At 37.8% G+C, this 16,270-nt stretch overlaps 1 protein-coding gene across 18 annotated transcripts in view; it reads left to right on the forward strand.

Moving 5' to 3' along the window:
• The window catches only part of LOC147759294 (fasciclin-2-like), a 130,051-nt gene that overhangs the window by 73,331 nt on the left and 40,450 nt on the right, over positions 1–16,270 (forward strand). For all 18 annotated transcript variants that reach the window (XR_015331606.1, XR_015331603.1, XR_015331605.1 and 15 more), the window contains 2 exons: positions 2,052–2,194; positions 14,065–14,217. Coding sequence is in view for 12 of the 18 variants with exons in the window: in XM_086998496.1 (XP_086854622.1) it covers positions 2,052–2,194; positions 14,065–14,217 (296 nt within the window). In the remaining 6 variants the exon portion in view is untranslated. The remainder of the gene's footprint in view (positions 1–2,051; positions 2,195–14,064; positions 14,218–16,270) is intronic.

Here is a 16,270-nt window from a genome sequence, read left to right on the forward strand (position 1 = left end):
TAGGTATGTAAATAAATCACTGTTATAGATGTGTTGATGATGACTTTAATAATTATTTTCATGACTATTTTTTACTTGTTTTATAGGTGTAAACTGTACAGTGGGGATAGAGAGAGAAAATAGTGGATCCAGACGGTGGAGTTTGGCAGAGAAAATTAGAAGTAGGCCTACTGAATATCCATCAGTACTAATCAAGGCAGTGGAGAATGGACCAAGTCCTTGAAGGGAATGCCCAAACCGTTTTTTTTTTTTTTCTTTTTTATATTTGCCTTTTAATAAATACAATTCAAGATTTCGTTTCACAATTCTATTTTGCATAATAAAACCAATGATGTTAATTGTCTTGGAAATATCTTTCCAAGGTACCATACGGTATTTCATGTTTTAAAATGCAATGTTTTAAACATTTCCTAGATATGTTCAAGTGCATTGTGATAATAAAAATGTGATGTTTGGTAAAATTGTTCTCTTTTTTGTTATTTGCATAAGCAATATACGATTCAATACTCCTTCACAGTCAGGTTTAAACCTGGTTTTAGTTTTACTCAGGTCTAAGCAATGGCGATAACAATACACTAAAACCTAAGAAAAACTAAAACCAGGTTTCACCTTGCTGTGAAATCAAACCAAAGTTTCACATGGCAGTTTTCAAGCCATTTTTTTTTTATACCGAGGTAATATCAGGGTACAAAAAGTCATGAAAAATTTAAATTCCTCGTAGGTTTCAAGACCGATGTAAAATTTAACCATTTCAGGTTTGTTTTGCATAGACTTTATGCTGAAAGTGTGTTTGTCAACTTCCTCATGTGCTTTGGACAGTTATTCCTGCATTTTTATGTACTTTTCCTCTGTCACACTATTTCTTTAAGCATTTCTTTTTTTGCTCGTTGTAATTCCACTCTTGTTTCTGAAAGTTCAATTTCTAAAGATTGGATTTTCTCTTCCATAGTGAAAATAATGTGCTGTTTTTCCGTAACTGTCGTAAAAAGCGCAGCTGAGCTAGCATCTGATACAATGCAGTAGGCATCGTGATCTGTATTTGAGAAGCCATTTTCGTCCTCGCTGTTAAACTTCCCACTCGCCGCCAGGTTCACTTAAATTTGTCTCAGAGTTATCAACAGTTAAATGTCTAATAAATTTTCTTCGGTGCTTACAAACCTTCGATTCCTTGAGTGGAAATATAGTTGGTCTACCACCCAAATACGATTTTTTTCCTCCTTCAAAATGAGCACTACACACACACGGAGATGCTTGGCGGGCTCAAACTCACTAAATTTGCCTTCATTTCCCGCTCATCTAATATTGTCAATCCATATACCTCTCTCTTTTGGGTCCTTGGGGAAAGCATGAAATGAAAAATTTCGATCTCACTTCGTATTGTTGAAACAACCAGGCACACAACACATAGAACCGCCGAGAGGCATTTTATTTCTGTGTACAGAAATGGCGGCAATGCAAGATAGGTCCCACTTTACCCACAATGCATAGCGCTCAATATCGAAAACGAGACGAATAATGCAAGTCGTATATAGGGACAGCAGGGGTATCAACTACAACCAGGGAGATAAAGTGCCCATAAATTTAGATTGTTATCAGTGTTTTCTATATCTTCAATACACCTATAATATGTCTGTGGTAGATTAAACTTGTGTTTTTCTCAGCATTTTGAGAAATTCCAAGATGGCTATCATTTTCTTTAGAATCCTCTAGTTCTTAATGATTATATTATTTTTGAAAAAAATTGAAAGCTGTGTTTGGTATTGTTCGCCCTTCTTAAAAATAATAGAAAATGAATAATGAATTCATAAATTAATTAGTATAAAGAGCTGACAAATGTGACAATGTACCAAATCATCATCAGCAATTCCTTTTATGCTGTCTGGCATCTTGGGCACCACCAAAGGTCTTCCACTGCTCTTTGTCACAAGCTAGGTGTTGAATGGTTCCCCAGCTTTCTCCCTGTTGTATTAAATAGAGCCCAATAAAGTTGTCATTGTGTATATTATTATTATTATTATTATTATTATTATTATTAAGAATTTCCTGTTTAGGACAGGGAGATACGTATCTCCAGAGCCAACGGGACTCGTGTTACATTTCAAGAAGGTGCAGATGGAAGATGCTGGATGTTACACCTGTAAAGGGACAATTAATGGGAGAAATATTACCAAATCATTTAACCTGGAAATCAATGGTAAGTTGATCCACTTCTTTGCTCGGTATGTAAAGAAAAGAAATGTATTCCACACAAAAATATTTGGTTAGCCAGCAATTTCAAACTTTTTTTTACTGAGAAAGTGGACCATTTTACTAAAGTGTCATAAAAGCAGACCTGTACTTGGTTGAAAGAGTGTTTTTTTTTTTTTTTTTTTTTTTTTTTTTGCTCAAAACTTCAAAACTGAAGACCTGTGAACTAGTCAGTATCTCAGAAAAAATGCACAATATCTCCAAGTTCCAACCTCTTTCTTGAAACTTTGGGCTCATCATTAAAGGTGGCCCAGGATCACTGAAAATTGATCTTGGGCCAGTGAATCAGGGGTTACTGGCCCAAAGGGCAAGTAAAACTTAATGCACCAAATAGCCAAATGCATTCAGTTTAAGCATGCATGAAAGTTAACTAATTCCCTAGCATCTTTGATCCTGCTAGTACGACAGGTTCATGGGAACCCAGTCTCAGAAAATGAATTGTGTCAGCAGCAGAAGTGTATGTTCAGGTGAGTTTTGAGTTTAGGAAAGTTACTGTCAAGCCCTGGAAACAAGTAAAACATAATTAAACAAATATAGCTAAAACTTTTATTTCATAATGAGTTAATATCATTTTAAAATCCCACCCTTTCTCAGCAATTTTCCTCCTAGGTGACTTCAGTACTTTACACGATCAACAATTTAAAAGAACATTTAACCTCAAGCAAATAGTGAATAAAGGAACATGAAAAACGCTATCCTCGATAAATTTTTTACAAATTGGCAGCACCTTTACAAGGTCCCTGTCATTCTCCCACCCATAGGCCTCTCTGACCACAACACTGTAGTGACTTTTCCAGTCAACCATGACAAAATTCAAATGGAGCAACCCATTTCAATCAAACTGCGACAGGCTGGTAAAAATTATTAAGCCCTCTTTGCTAGTGAACTGATGCAACATGAATGGACACCTCTTCACCGAATGAATAATTGTGCCGAACAATTCAATCACTTCGCAGAAACTGTTCAGGATGCACTTGACACCTACCTTCCCATGAAAACCATCACAAAACACAGTTCAGATAAGCCTTGGGTGTCAGCTGAGTTCAAGGAGCTAATCAAAACAAGGGAAAATGCATTCACGCTTGGTGACACACGAACAGCCCACTCTCTATGTACAAGGTGAACCGGATGAATCGTTCTCTGAAAGTCAGATACTACCAGAAAAAGGTAGAGGCCTTGAAAGATTGTAGCTCAAAGAAATGGCAGATAAAACCTGTGACATCAACACCCTTACAAGTAGAGTTAACCATTTCTTTATCTCAGTGAGCCAAAACCTTATTCCATTAGTCCTTCCGTCTTCAGACTACAAACCTGAACCCATTGCACATTTTTCAATGCACCCAGATGATGTAGAGAAACACCTACTAAACCTCAACACTAGCAAGGCCACTGGCCCAGACAAGCTCCCAAACTGGGTGTTGAGAGATTTTGCAGGGTTTCGGAAGCTGATATTGTGCCATTTTCAACAGCTCTTTGCGCGAGGGATTTGTCCCTGATGTATGGAAATCAGCAGATGTTATCCCTCTTCCCAAATCCTCTCTACCAATGTCTATTGAGAATGACTTGTGTCTAATATCACTCACTCCTGTCCTCAGCAAGGTGTTAGAATCATTTATTGTTAAGTGGATTTGCGAATACAATGATATTGACAGAACACAGTTTGGAGTAGTCAAGGGCAGCTCCACTACACATGCAGTAACTGAACTCATTCACAATTGGATGCAAGGCCTTGAGCCCTCTCAAAATCAAAAGAAGTATGCCAGAATTCATTTCCTAGACTTTTCAAAGGCATTTGACCTCATTGATCATAACATTGTATTAAGAAAACTTTATGACAAGGGTGTACCTGAACTACTTGTCAGGTGGTGCAGTCCTTCCTATCTGACCGTTCCCAGAGAGTAATATATAAAAGCTCACTATCTGAATGGCTACACCCACATGGTGGCATACCCCAGGGTACTCTTCTTGGGCCACTGCTTTTTGCAATCATGATTGATGACTTAAAATCCAGATGTCCAGACTACAAATATGTTGATGATACTACAGTGAATGACATTTGTAATATAAATGGACCGTGCCAAGTGCAAAGTGCAAGTAAAGAAATAGTGATGTGGACACAAATAACATTATAAAATTGAATGCCAAGAAAACCAAGAGCATGACCCTAAATTTTACACGTTCTACTCCAGACCTCCCACCAATAGTTATAAATGACATCTGTGAGGTTACACAGTTTAAACTTTTGGGCATCAATATAAGCAATGACCTAAAATGGGGTACTCATGTGGATCATACATATAAAAAGGCATGTGCAAGACTCTATGGGTGCATTCCCAGAGATTTAGAATGATCCAGAGATTTAGATTTAGATCGATCTATCTCCCTGGGGGTTCACGCTAAATTGCAATCAGCCGAGTGCGCACCACAGTTAATTACCCCCTTACAGCTTTAAGTAGGCGGGACAGATGCTTAAGCAGGCTAAGCTGACAGTAATCTAGTGAGACTCCCCACAGGGATAGATCGATCTAAAATTTATGGGAATGGGGTCTATTTCCTCTGTCAACTGAAGCGAGCAAAACTCAGCCCTGCTGACTTAATTCAAGTTTACCAAAGTATTGTGCGCTCAATTCTAGAATATGCCTGCCCTGTGTGGCATCCAGGACTAACTATAGAGCAATGCAAACTCTTAGGGCGCATTCCCATAGATTTTAGATCTATCCCCGTGGGGAGTCTCACTAGATTACTGTCAGATAATCCTTCTTAAATGTCCGTCCTGCCTACTTCGAGCTGTAAGGGGGTAATTAACTTTTGAGCCCGCTCGGCTGACAGCTATTTAGCGTGAACCCCCAGGGAGCTAGGTCAATCTAGTTGGATCGATCTAATATCTGGGAATGGGGTCTTAGAGACTGTCCAAAGTCGTGCTTTGAGAATTATTTTTCCTGACCTACTATTTTTCCTGACCTACACTATAATGAAGCCCAGAACCTGGCAAATATGTGTACTTTAGATAAACAAAGGGAAGATCTGTGCAAAACTTTCTTTTACAAAATAACTGAACCCTCTGACAAGCTGAATCACATTTAAATTGAGCAATCTAATCGTCTTTTAAGATCAAACAATAGATACAAAGTGCCAACATTTAAGACTGATAGATTCCAGTGCTCTTTTATTCCATATGCACTTTTAAATTTCCAGTAGCATAATGTTGTATTTTATCCTAAGTACAGTAATTTTAAAGTTCAACAGCAGTCTTTTAAATCAGTTTCATTCAAGTAAATATTATTGTACCACCAGCGTAGGCGCTGGCGGTACACATGGTTTTAGTCCAGACCCGTATGTTCCGCCGGCTCCTGCGGCTCCGCCGCCAAGTCACCATTACCGCTTCTCCTCCTAGACTACTAGGGCCTGCATACCCATCTCTTAGATTTAGGTCACCTATAATCTCAACTCGTTCCACGTAAAATTTGGGCTTTGTCGGTATTGGGGTCTAGGTGTGGCACTCATTGCAATGCACCCTTGTCCAAAAATGGCAAAATTAAATGCTAATTATATACCCTACAGAAGGAATTATGGGAAAATTTTGTACAGACGGCTTTCCAAAAGTCATATGTGTAGATTTCAAATATGCCCTTGGATTTGACCTTTGACCTTTATTTCAAGGTCAAACGGGCCAAAATTAAAAAAAAAACTAAATTTTTTATGAAAAAACATTTTTTTGCGTTATGTTACGTTTTTGTTATGCAGACACTACACAGACTTAACCAATAATATTATTGGAAAGTGTTACCCCTTGGGTCATCTTTCATCTCTGTGAATTTGGGGTCAATCGGTGCATTTTCACGGGAGTAGCGGCCATAAGATACCGAAACTGAAAACTGTCTCTAATTCAGGAACCGTGAATGCTAGACACCCATTCTTTTTTGCATTTTGTAGAGCATGTAAAGCCCAACACTGGAAGTGGTCTCCGTTTTTTTGTTCGGTTTTCGAGTTACGCTGTATCAAAAAGTACATATTGGTGGTGAAAGAAAAATGTGCAGTACGGTAATGGATGATAAATTTTGAACTCCTGAAAAATAAAACATAAGGCTTGGCGAGGCAGACAACCCATGGTCAAAAATGACATTATTTCATCAAATTTGAACATCTGGAACTTCAGAGCACCTTCCATTTCAAGAATTTTGACCAAAATGACCTTTTCTTTATTTTAATTAATTTTTTCTGTACGAAATTTATGGCACATTATTGTAACTCCAAAATTATAACATTTAGTCCCTTATATCTCCAAAACTGGCAGAGATAGGTCTATGGTTACTATTGAACTTGAATAGGAAGTCATATACTGGCAATCTAAATGTGACCTTGAAATTGACCTTTGACCTACTTTTCATCATGAATTGAACTTTGCAAATTTTGGTTCCCTTTTATCTCCAAAACTGGCAGAGATAGGTCCATAGTTACTATTGAACTTGAATAGGAAGTCATATACTGGCAATCTAAATATGACCTTGAAATTGACCTTTGACCTACTTTACACCATAGACTGAACTTTGCAAATTTTGTTCCCTTTTATCTCCAAAACTGGCAGAGATAGGTCTATGGTTACTATTGAACTTGAATATGAAGTCATATACTGGCAATCTAAATGTGACCTTGAAATTGACCTTTGACCTACTTTTCATCATGAATTGAAGTTTACAAATTTTGGTTCCCTTTTAACTCCAAAACTGGCAGAGATAGGTCCATAGTTACTATTGAACTTGAATAGGAAGTCATATACTGGCAATCTAAATGTGACCTTGAAATTGACCTTTGACCTACTTTTCATCATGATATGAAGTTTACAAATTTTGGTTCCCTTTTATCTTCAAAACCGGCAGAGATAGGTCCATAGTTACTATTAAACTTGAATAGGAAGTCATATACTGGCAATCTGAATGTGACCTTGAAATTGACCTTTGACCTACTTTACACCATAAACTGAACTTCGCAACTTTTTATGTACAGACACAGATGTGTCTGTACATATTGCCATCACCTGCGTCTGTCGTCGCCGTCGCCGTCGCCGTCGCCGATCATGTCGCCGTCGCCGTGCACTTTCAGCGTTAACACCATAAGTGGAAGACAGTTTTACTTTTTGGCTTTATATTTACAGAGCTGACTAATATTCATAAAACGCAGGTCAAGTTCGAAAATCAGCATGATCGGGCCATTATTGTAGAATTTATGCTGTTTTTTCACTTTTTAGCATATATGCAACACTGTTAACACATTTCAAGGAAAACCGATAGGCCTGTTGTCATGAAACTCACAGGAGTAATCAGTCTTACTAAAACGCAGATCAAGTTCGAAAATCGGCATGATCGGGCCACTATTTTAGTATTTATGCTGTTTTTTCACTTTTCAGCATATATGCAACACTGTTAACACATTTCAAGGAAAACCGATAGACCTGTTGTCATGAAACTCACAGGAGTAATCAATCTTACTAAAACGCAGGTCAAGTTCAAAAATCGGCATGATCGGGCCACTATTTTACTAGTTATGCTGTTTCTTACACTTTTCAGCATATATGCAACACTGTAAACACAATATAAGAAAAACAGATGGGCCAATTGTCATGAAAGTCACAGGAGTGGTCAATTTTACTAAAATGCAGGTTGAGTTCGTAAATCAGCATAATCGGGCCATTATTTTTGAAGGTATGCTGTTTTTTCACATTTCCTCAGATTCAGTTTTTAGGCATGTTAACAGTCTCATTATTAAACTAATAAGATACGTAAAAGTGTTTGTTTGACATTTCCTGCATCTTTAAACATTGTTAGTTGATTTTGTAAAAATGATGGTAAACATGTTATCGTGTATTGTGTAATAAAGTTTCAAAAATGGAAATAAACTCATATCATTGCAGTTTGTCAGATTCAATCATTCACTATGTTCAGAATCTCAGAATGGAAGAAATTGGACATTTAACACTGCTCTATTGATATTTTTCTCATCTCATCAATTTTCTTAGTTGATCATATAAAAATGGCAGTAAACTGTTAATTTTATTTTATGTTAAAAATTGTTAAAAATGGGGAAAAAAACATTTCAGAACAGTGCTGTCTTGTTTACATTTTGTCATTTTCAAGTTGTGACTTTGAAGTTCCATGGGCCTGATGACCTTTGCTAGTCACATTTTCTGAATATCCATGATACTAATATTTTATTATTAAAAATTGATGGTCATTATGCTGTTAAACATTATGTAATATTGCATCAAAATTTGAAAAAACCTATTTTGGGCACTGCTCCCATGATTACCTTTTAAGAAAAACCATGTCACTTACTGTGCTTACAGGAAAGAAACATGGGACTAAAATACAGCTTCAGTAGGCAATGCAATCTGCCAGTTAAACAGTTTTTTTGTGAAAATTTAATTTTTCACATATTGGCATTTTCAAGGTGTGACTTTGAAGTTCCACAGGCTTGAAGACCCAGGCTAGTCACATTTTCTGAAAATCCATGATACATATATTTTGTTATTAAAAATTGATTGTCATTATGCTGTTAACCATTATGTAATATTGCATCAGAATAGAAGAAAACACAATTTTGGGTGCTGCTGCCATTATGGGAAAACCATGTTACTAATGATTGCCAAACTTTCAAAAAAGAAATACAGGACTAAAATGCAGCCTGAGTTGGAAAAGCAGTCTAATTGACTTCTTTTTCTGGAAGTTTTACATTTTCAAAGTGTGAACTTGAACTCCCATGGGCCTGAAGCCTTATACTTGTTTCACATTTTACTTACATTGGTATTACCTGTTGAGCATAATTAAAATTTGATGTTGAATTTGCAGTTTAACATAATGTACTTTTGCATCAGAATTGACAGTAGCCTATTATGTTATTTCCTGCTTTTTGTCTGTACATTTGACAGCTTTGCTGCCTTGTTAATGCTTTTATTTTCAAAACTGGCAGAGATACACCCATAGTTACTATTGAATTTGAATGGAAAGTCATACGAGGCAATCTAAGTGTGACCTTGAAATTTACGTTTGACCTACTTTTATCATGAATTGAAGTTTACAAATTTTGGTTCCCTTTTATCTCCAAAACTGGCAGAGATAGGTCCATAGTTGCTATTGAACTTGAATAGGAAGTCATATACTGGAAATTTACTGTGACCTTGAAATTGACCTTTGACCTACTGGTTGTGCCTATAATTCGCGCGACAATCCGTACGCGTATACTCCATGTACGTATTTACTCTGTACTCACGCCCCCTGAGAGACAATGGGTTGTTTTGATAAACGACAAAAGCCTGTGCGGGTAGCAAACAATATAGGGACTCATACAGGGCCTAAGTGCACAGGGGGAGGAGCGCATATGTCAATTATTGTACGGGCGACCCTTGGAGACAGGAGTTCGTCCTTGCCAAGCGCGACGGGAAGTAAATTGATGCGCGCTATAATCCGACTTAATTAACAGCTTTCAACTTGGCAGTATTGCACCTTGCTCTAGGTTGAATGTCGACCTGCCGTCTCGTTGTTTTGTTTGCTTCTTACAATCAGGGGAATGGGCCTGTGCTATTTAATACATTTGAAGGATTTTTTTTTTGTAGTTTTGGTGAATTTCTCGAGTGATCAGTCTGGGGCCCATACCAATTAACTCTTCCGATCTTGGCAGTAGTCTCCCTAATTTTGGACGTATCTACCGATCTCCCTTTTGTCTCAATACATCACACTTTTCTCTTTGTCCTTACGTTTAGAAACTTCTCAGGTTAAGTGATAGGGGTATAGATAGCACTAAACAATAAAAAGAAAATACCAACGACAAAGCCGTGCCAGGTCTTCATGTGAGTAACATCCAAAACACTGTACATGTATGTTGTTTTCGTGGAGACGAAGCTGGTTTCGAAAGGAACCTAAATAGCGAAAATTAAAACCACAGCTGGGTAAGCTACCTGGACATCGTAATAAGTGATAGATACAATACAAGTCGCCGAGCCGAACTTGAAATATAACGAGCATATTGTCGAGCCACAGGTTGAGTAACTTTCGGGTACAGCTCGGTGGCGAGTGTTGTATCTAGCTTAAACCACAGCCTCTCATCGGTTATTCCAATGTCCTCGCGATATATTACTGAATGCCAGCTGAGCGGTGGAAAATTAATTACATGCAAAAATTCTTGTTGGGCATTAGAAAAAATTATCAAAAATGACTTACGAGTGTGTCAATTTGCCTAACGGCAAGGGCTTAAGTGTTTGTGCAAGATCGGTCACATAACTGCATTCGCTTACTGCAACTCCTTGAATTATGAAATAGATTAATTAAAAGAAGATCTTTAACTGATACGTGTGCAAATGCTGTGGAGGAGAGTTCGCCCAAACAAATCATTAAGGGTAAATGGCATTTGATTAGCCTTTGTCGTGAACACAATAACATCATGTATGAAGTAAGTCCAAATTAACATAGTTTTAATTTTTTTCAATTTACTTCATGTATTATAACAAGAATAATTATCAATGTTGTTTTCATGTGTACATGTACGTCCTAGGGATGGATGGTGGAAGTAAAAAGACTGTCATACTTTTTTTGATATCCCGCTTGTCAGCGGTGGAAATTACAATACAACGCTTTGTTTGCTGGTTAATGATCGCATTAAGGGGTGGCCGATTTCGCACCTTTTACATTTCATTCAATGGCAGTTACAACTGGTAGTCGCCCCTTTGTTTCGTTGTCCAGTGTTACCTAATGACTGGGTTGTAAGTGACCTTGATATTAAAAACTATTCCATTCTTTGACTAGGTCTACTAGTATACATCCCAAGAGCGTTCTCAGGCAGCAATTGTTAATCATTAAACAATAGCAATAAAGCATCGGTTTCGGCAAATTTCAATCTTTGGGGCCATCAACAGTGCCTAAATATTCAAGAGACACCAGTAAACTAAAGTACTTTTTCGTTGGCAGTGTCAGGGTGAACAAGAAGTTATAACTTCTTGGGGTGAATCAAAATTTTCTCAATTAGGTGCTGGTAGGCTAATGAACGACTAGGAAATAATCGTTTATTGCATAGAGAATTTAATCCTGTGCAACCTTCTACAAAATGAATATTTTACACTACTGCATGGGTCGTTATTCATAAAGAATGTTTTAATGTTTTATAAGGTTTTTGACAGATAAATAATTTCACCAAAGAATCTGCTCTCCGTTATTTGTTTTATTTAGATTTGATTCATTTTATTTAAGAGAAGTCAACAGATAAAAGTGCAGCGAAAAGAAATAGAGGAAAGAGGAAACTATCAAGAAAAAGTGATGGGAATCCTTAATATTAAAAACATTTACGGGAAATAAGATTGATGTCCTTATCTCCCCTCTTTTTCTACCAAGCCCGCTTGCTCAAACGATTCATTCTTACTTCGGGGAAAACAAATGATAAAATGCAGTAAATGTAGAAAAGAAGGACACGAACAAGGGAAGAGGGACGGGAGTCTTTAACATCAAAATATTTACGGGAAAAAAGTATGTGAGAGTGATCTTTATCTTCCGTCTTTCTCTGCCAGGTCGTCTTCTCCAATGCAGGTGCTCTCCGCTAGTTTAAAAAATATCTTTCTGCATAGACAGCTTGACGATTGGTGATCGAATAATTTCCAGATAAAATATTTAAATACTGTGGCAAGAAAAGGAGACCCCCCCCCCCGACACCAAAACGCATATATTTACAGACCTAGGCAACTTTCTACGCGCCCTTCTTATCCAATTAGACTAAATCAACATCTGTGATAATTTATCAAATCGCATTATTAATAAAGATTTTTTGTGCGCTAGATAAGACCCTACAAAGGAGGCAGCCTTTTGTAGACCTTAGATGTATTTTCCATGTGGCCTTCTGGTTTCGGACCTTAAGTCCTCTCTGTGTCTGTCTGTAAGACAAGAAAAGTTAATGCGCACATTTCTTAAGAATCACATTTGAAAGAAAATGCTGTCAAACGCATATTATTTACACTCGTAAATACTGTACAGAATCATCTCTCAAAAATATGCTTACAGAAGAGCATTTTAAATTTTTATTCTCAAAATTTACGTTTTTTTTAATAAGTAACATTTTATCTAATTAATACTGTCCATATATTTAAATTCAAAACTAATGAAAGTGAATTATATTGTGTAGAATATTTACAAATTCCATTCATGTGTTCAAAGTCTAAAACAGAAAGGTTAAGCAAACAAAACATGATCGATGCAAACTTTTTGAAATATATATTTCGCATGCTGAAATAGGATTTTAACAGTATAACGCTGGAACTATAATTGGCTTTTCATGCATGTTAGATTTTCAATTTCAAACTTGTTATTTTATTAAAGAAAATTAAAAAACTAGTTGTTGATCAATTTAAAAAGACAGAACTACATTACCAGCCAATAGGCACAATCTAAGGATCGACCTGAAAAAAAATTAACACAGACCCATTTATAGATAACGAGCTGCTTTCTCTCAACTTAATTACATTATTTATTCATTTCATTATTCATTTGAAAAGAGCATCTTGCTTGTACAAAGAAGCAATGAATTAGAATGTTGTTATTACTGCAATTTTACAAAATTAGCCTATATTTCTACGATGAACCACTCCAGGACATAAATAGATCCCACTTATAAATAACTCAGTGCACAGCAGCTTGAGCGCTTTGTGGGGTATCAGCCTCCGACAAGCAAAGTTTAAATTTTTATGAATGTATTTTTTAATGATATCGTTTTTCAAAAAGGTATCACTTTCACTTCTCCGCGCGCACAGAGTCCTTTTTCGCATGGCTGTCGACCTGCCTCCCTCTACATATAAAATTCAAGATGGCGCACGTGCAGTGACAGGCCCGTATGGCTTGACAGAATAAGTTAACCGAATAATACGCGAAAAACTTTCAAATGAGATCAGCATATAATGTCACGGTAAAAGACGTTAAAGAAGCGAATATACAGATAATCTTCACAACGTCTGAAGTAGTTTATTTCATTTTTGCTCATTACCTCAGACGGCACGCTCTGTGTTTTGTGACCGATACTGCATTACGTCATTTTCAAATTAACGTTGGCCGTTATGGGGGAAAATTGTGGATAGCAGGACAAAAACTCACAAGTAGAATAAATATTAAATCTTTCAAACAAAACTTTGCAAAGTGAAGAAAAACCCGTTAGCAAGGCAGGAGATAGGCCCTGTGTCAGCCTAGAGAAGGGAACAGTACCGGCAGATAAGCAACTATGTAATTACGTCGGCTTACAGCAAGCGGCAATTAACTCCCCGTCGAGCATAAACAGGGTGACAAGCCGCCACCAATGGACAAGCGGGGGTTGATTTGCATATTAGCGAACATAGGGCGGGCTTGACGTCTTCTCATTTTCATTGCCATTGTGTTTTGCCCTATAATTATCTCGTCACCATGTACCCGTACAGACGTCAGCAAATGATCAATTAGTTGTCGCGTGAATTATAGGCATGACAGTACCTTACTATGAACTGAACTTTGATTGTACCATTTTTAGTTATATATTTTTTTGCATATTTTGAGAATTCTTGTTGATTGCATTTTTTACAGCTTGTCAAGCACAAGACTGGTGGTGGTGTCCCTTTTTTGTGTGTGTGGGGGTCTATACGATCGCGCTTACCCCAGCTGGTGGTACAGTATTCGGAGGCGGTATAGTCTCTCTGATCCTCTAGTTTTATTTTCATTATAATGTTCTTATGTACTACTATGAACAACTTCAACCCACTTAGTTGCAATCTTAATAAATTATTATTATTATTATTATTATTATTATTATATTATCTTTATTCAGAAAGTGTAAAGATCTTAGATGCTCCTACCCCGCAGAGGATTGTATTAAACAGAGAGGGATTTATTAAGTGTGATGTTAGCGGCAGGCCTAGCCCCAGAGTTAAATGGGACTTCCAGCAGACAGACAGGAATACCACAGTGGGGATTACTTCAAGTATGTAGATAAATCCACATGCACTCTAAACTTAAATCTTGAACCATTACAGCATCAAGTTTATAACATTTGTCTTGCATTTAAAGTAAAAAAAATTGAAGAGAAAGTAAAAATTTTGAGATTTTTCATATTGATGCATCTTCGCCATCTTCTTCAAACACGTGTTTGGCAAAAAAAAAAAAAAAAAAAAAAAAAATGCCCTCCTAAGTGGACAGAAGGTCAACACTGATGAATTACTTGCTTTTTATGTACAGACACAGGTGTGTCTGCACATATTGCCATTACCTGCATCTGTCGTCGCCGTTGCCGTGCACTTTCAGCTTAAACACAATAAGTGGAAGACAGTTTTATTTTTTGGCTTTATATTTATACAGCTGATGAATATTCATAAAACGCAGGTCAAGTTCGAAAATCAGCATGATCGGGCCATTGTAAAAGTTATGCTGTTTTTTCACTTTTCAGCATATATACAACACTGTAAACACGTTTCAAGGAAAACTGAAAGGCCTGTTGTCATGAAACTCACAGAAGTAATCAGTCTTACTAAAACACAGGTGAAGTAAGAAAATTGGTATGATCGTGTAAGTATTGCGATAGATGTGCGGACCAGCACAATGGAAGTCTAGGGAGCGGCCGATGCCCTTTTGTTCGCTAACCTGGGGCTTGGTGCGTCTACTGACGTCAAGGGTGGCCAGATCCCCTTGATTAGTGAAACCAATATTTTATTGGTCACTAAAATTCCTTTGTTTTTAGTCTCATCCGCTGATTTCGCATTTTTGGTCTTTAACGTAGAGCAGTATACAGTAGTAAATTTATCATCGAAGAAGAACGGAGGAAAATTAGAGTAAACGAGCCAGCGAAACAGAATAGAAAGATAGACGGAGTGAGGGCCAAATTGTATGAGCGGACTCCATTTAGGTGTTTCATTTATCACGGAAATAATTCAATACAGATTCTGGAAACTAACTGAGACTTGTGTTTTATTTCTGTGACTAGATTTATCCCGATCATTGACAAAATAATAATAAGCCCGGCTACATTTTGGGGGCTCGTCCGGGATTTCTCATCTCATTATTATTTTTGCCAAGTATTCAGTCTATTGGGGACTTCTAACCAGAAATTATGGCAGAATCAGATATGGAGGAGAAGTACAAAGCGATGATCAAAGATACCGAACGTCGTCACCAAGAGGAAATGAAACACCTAAAGACGGAGTTTCAAGAAATGATGAGGGAGGTGAGCAGTACCAGTAGGAGTACCAAGACTTCACTCCGCAAAGAGTTTAAAATACATGGTGTTATTGATACCAAAAATGGACTACCATTTTCAAGCCTGGCCCGCCAAATCGAAAATGGCCTCCAAAAGGGCTATGAGGAAGTCGAAATAGTAGACGGTATAATTCGGGCAGTACCCACCAGCTGCGGCCTTCGTAACTACCTAGAGGGGCGGCAGGGCCTTCGACTGACGAAGATCCGCCACATATTGAGGTCGTATTATAAAGAGAAATCAGCAACAGAATTATTTGCGGAGCTGGGACAGTTGGTTCAGCAGCCTACTGAAGAAACAACCAACTTTCTTCTACGGGCCCTGGACGTGAGACAGAAGATCCTATTCGCTTCTCGAGAGTCCGACGCATGTGTCACTTTTACAGACGTCCAGGTGGATAATCTCTTCAAGAGGGGGTTCGAAACTGGGCTAAGGAGTGACAGCATCAGGGGAGAAGTTAAGAAGATCCTTGAGGTCAGAGCCTTCGACGAGGAGGCACTGATTGAAGAAATTAGTGTGCTCACCAAAAGGGAGGAGGAGCGAGCTTCCAAGATGGCAAAAGATAGACGAACGAGAGGGGCCGCAGTAGTAGGTGAAAACACCGGAAGGGAGGATAAGCCCGGAAGGGAGGATACCCTGGCAGCGGAGGTAAAACAATTAAGGGCCGAGATTGCGGAGCTGAAAAGGAACATGACCAAACAGCCGTCCGAACCAAAGAAATTACTGGGATGCAGAGCCTGTCAACAGGCGAAGCGAAAGTGTAATCACTGTTGGGATTGTGGGAGTT

The sequence above is a fragment of the Lingula anatina genome, unplaced genomic scaffold (assembly GCF_051362555.1).
Source record: "Lingula anatina isolate TDL-2025a unplaced genomic scaffold, LinAna3.0 unanchor82, whole genome shotgun sequence".
Lineage (NCBI taxonomy): Eukaryota > Metazoa > Brachiopoda > Lingulata > Lingulida > Lingulidae > Lingula > Lingula anatina.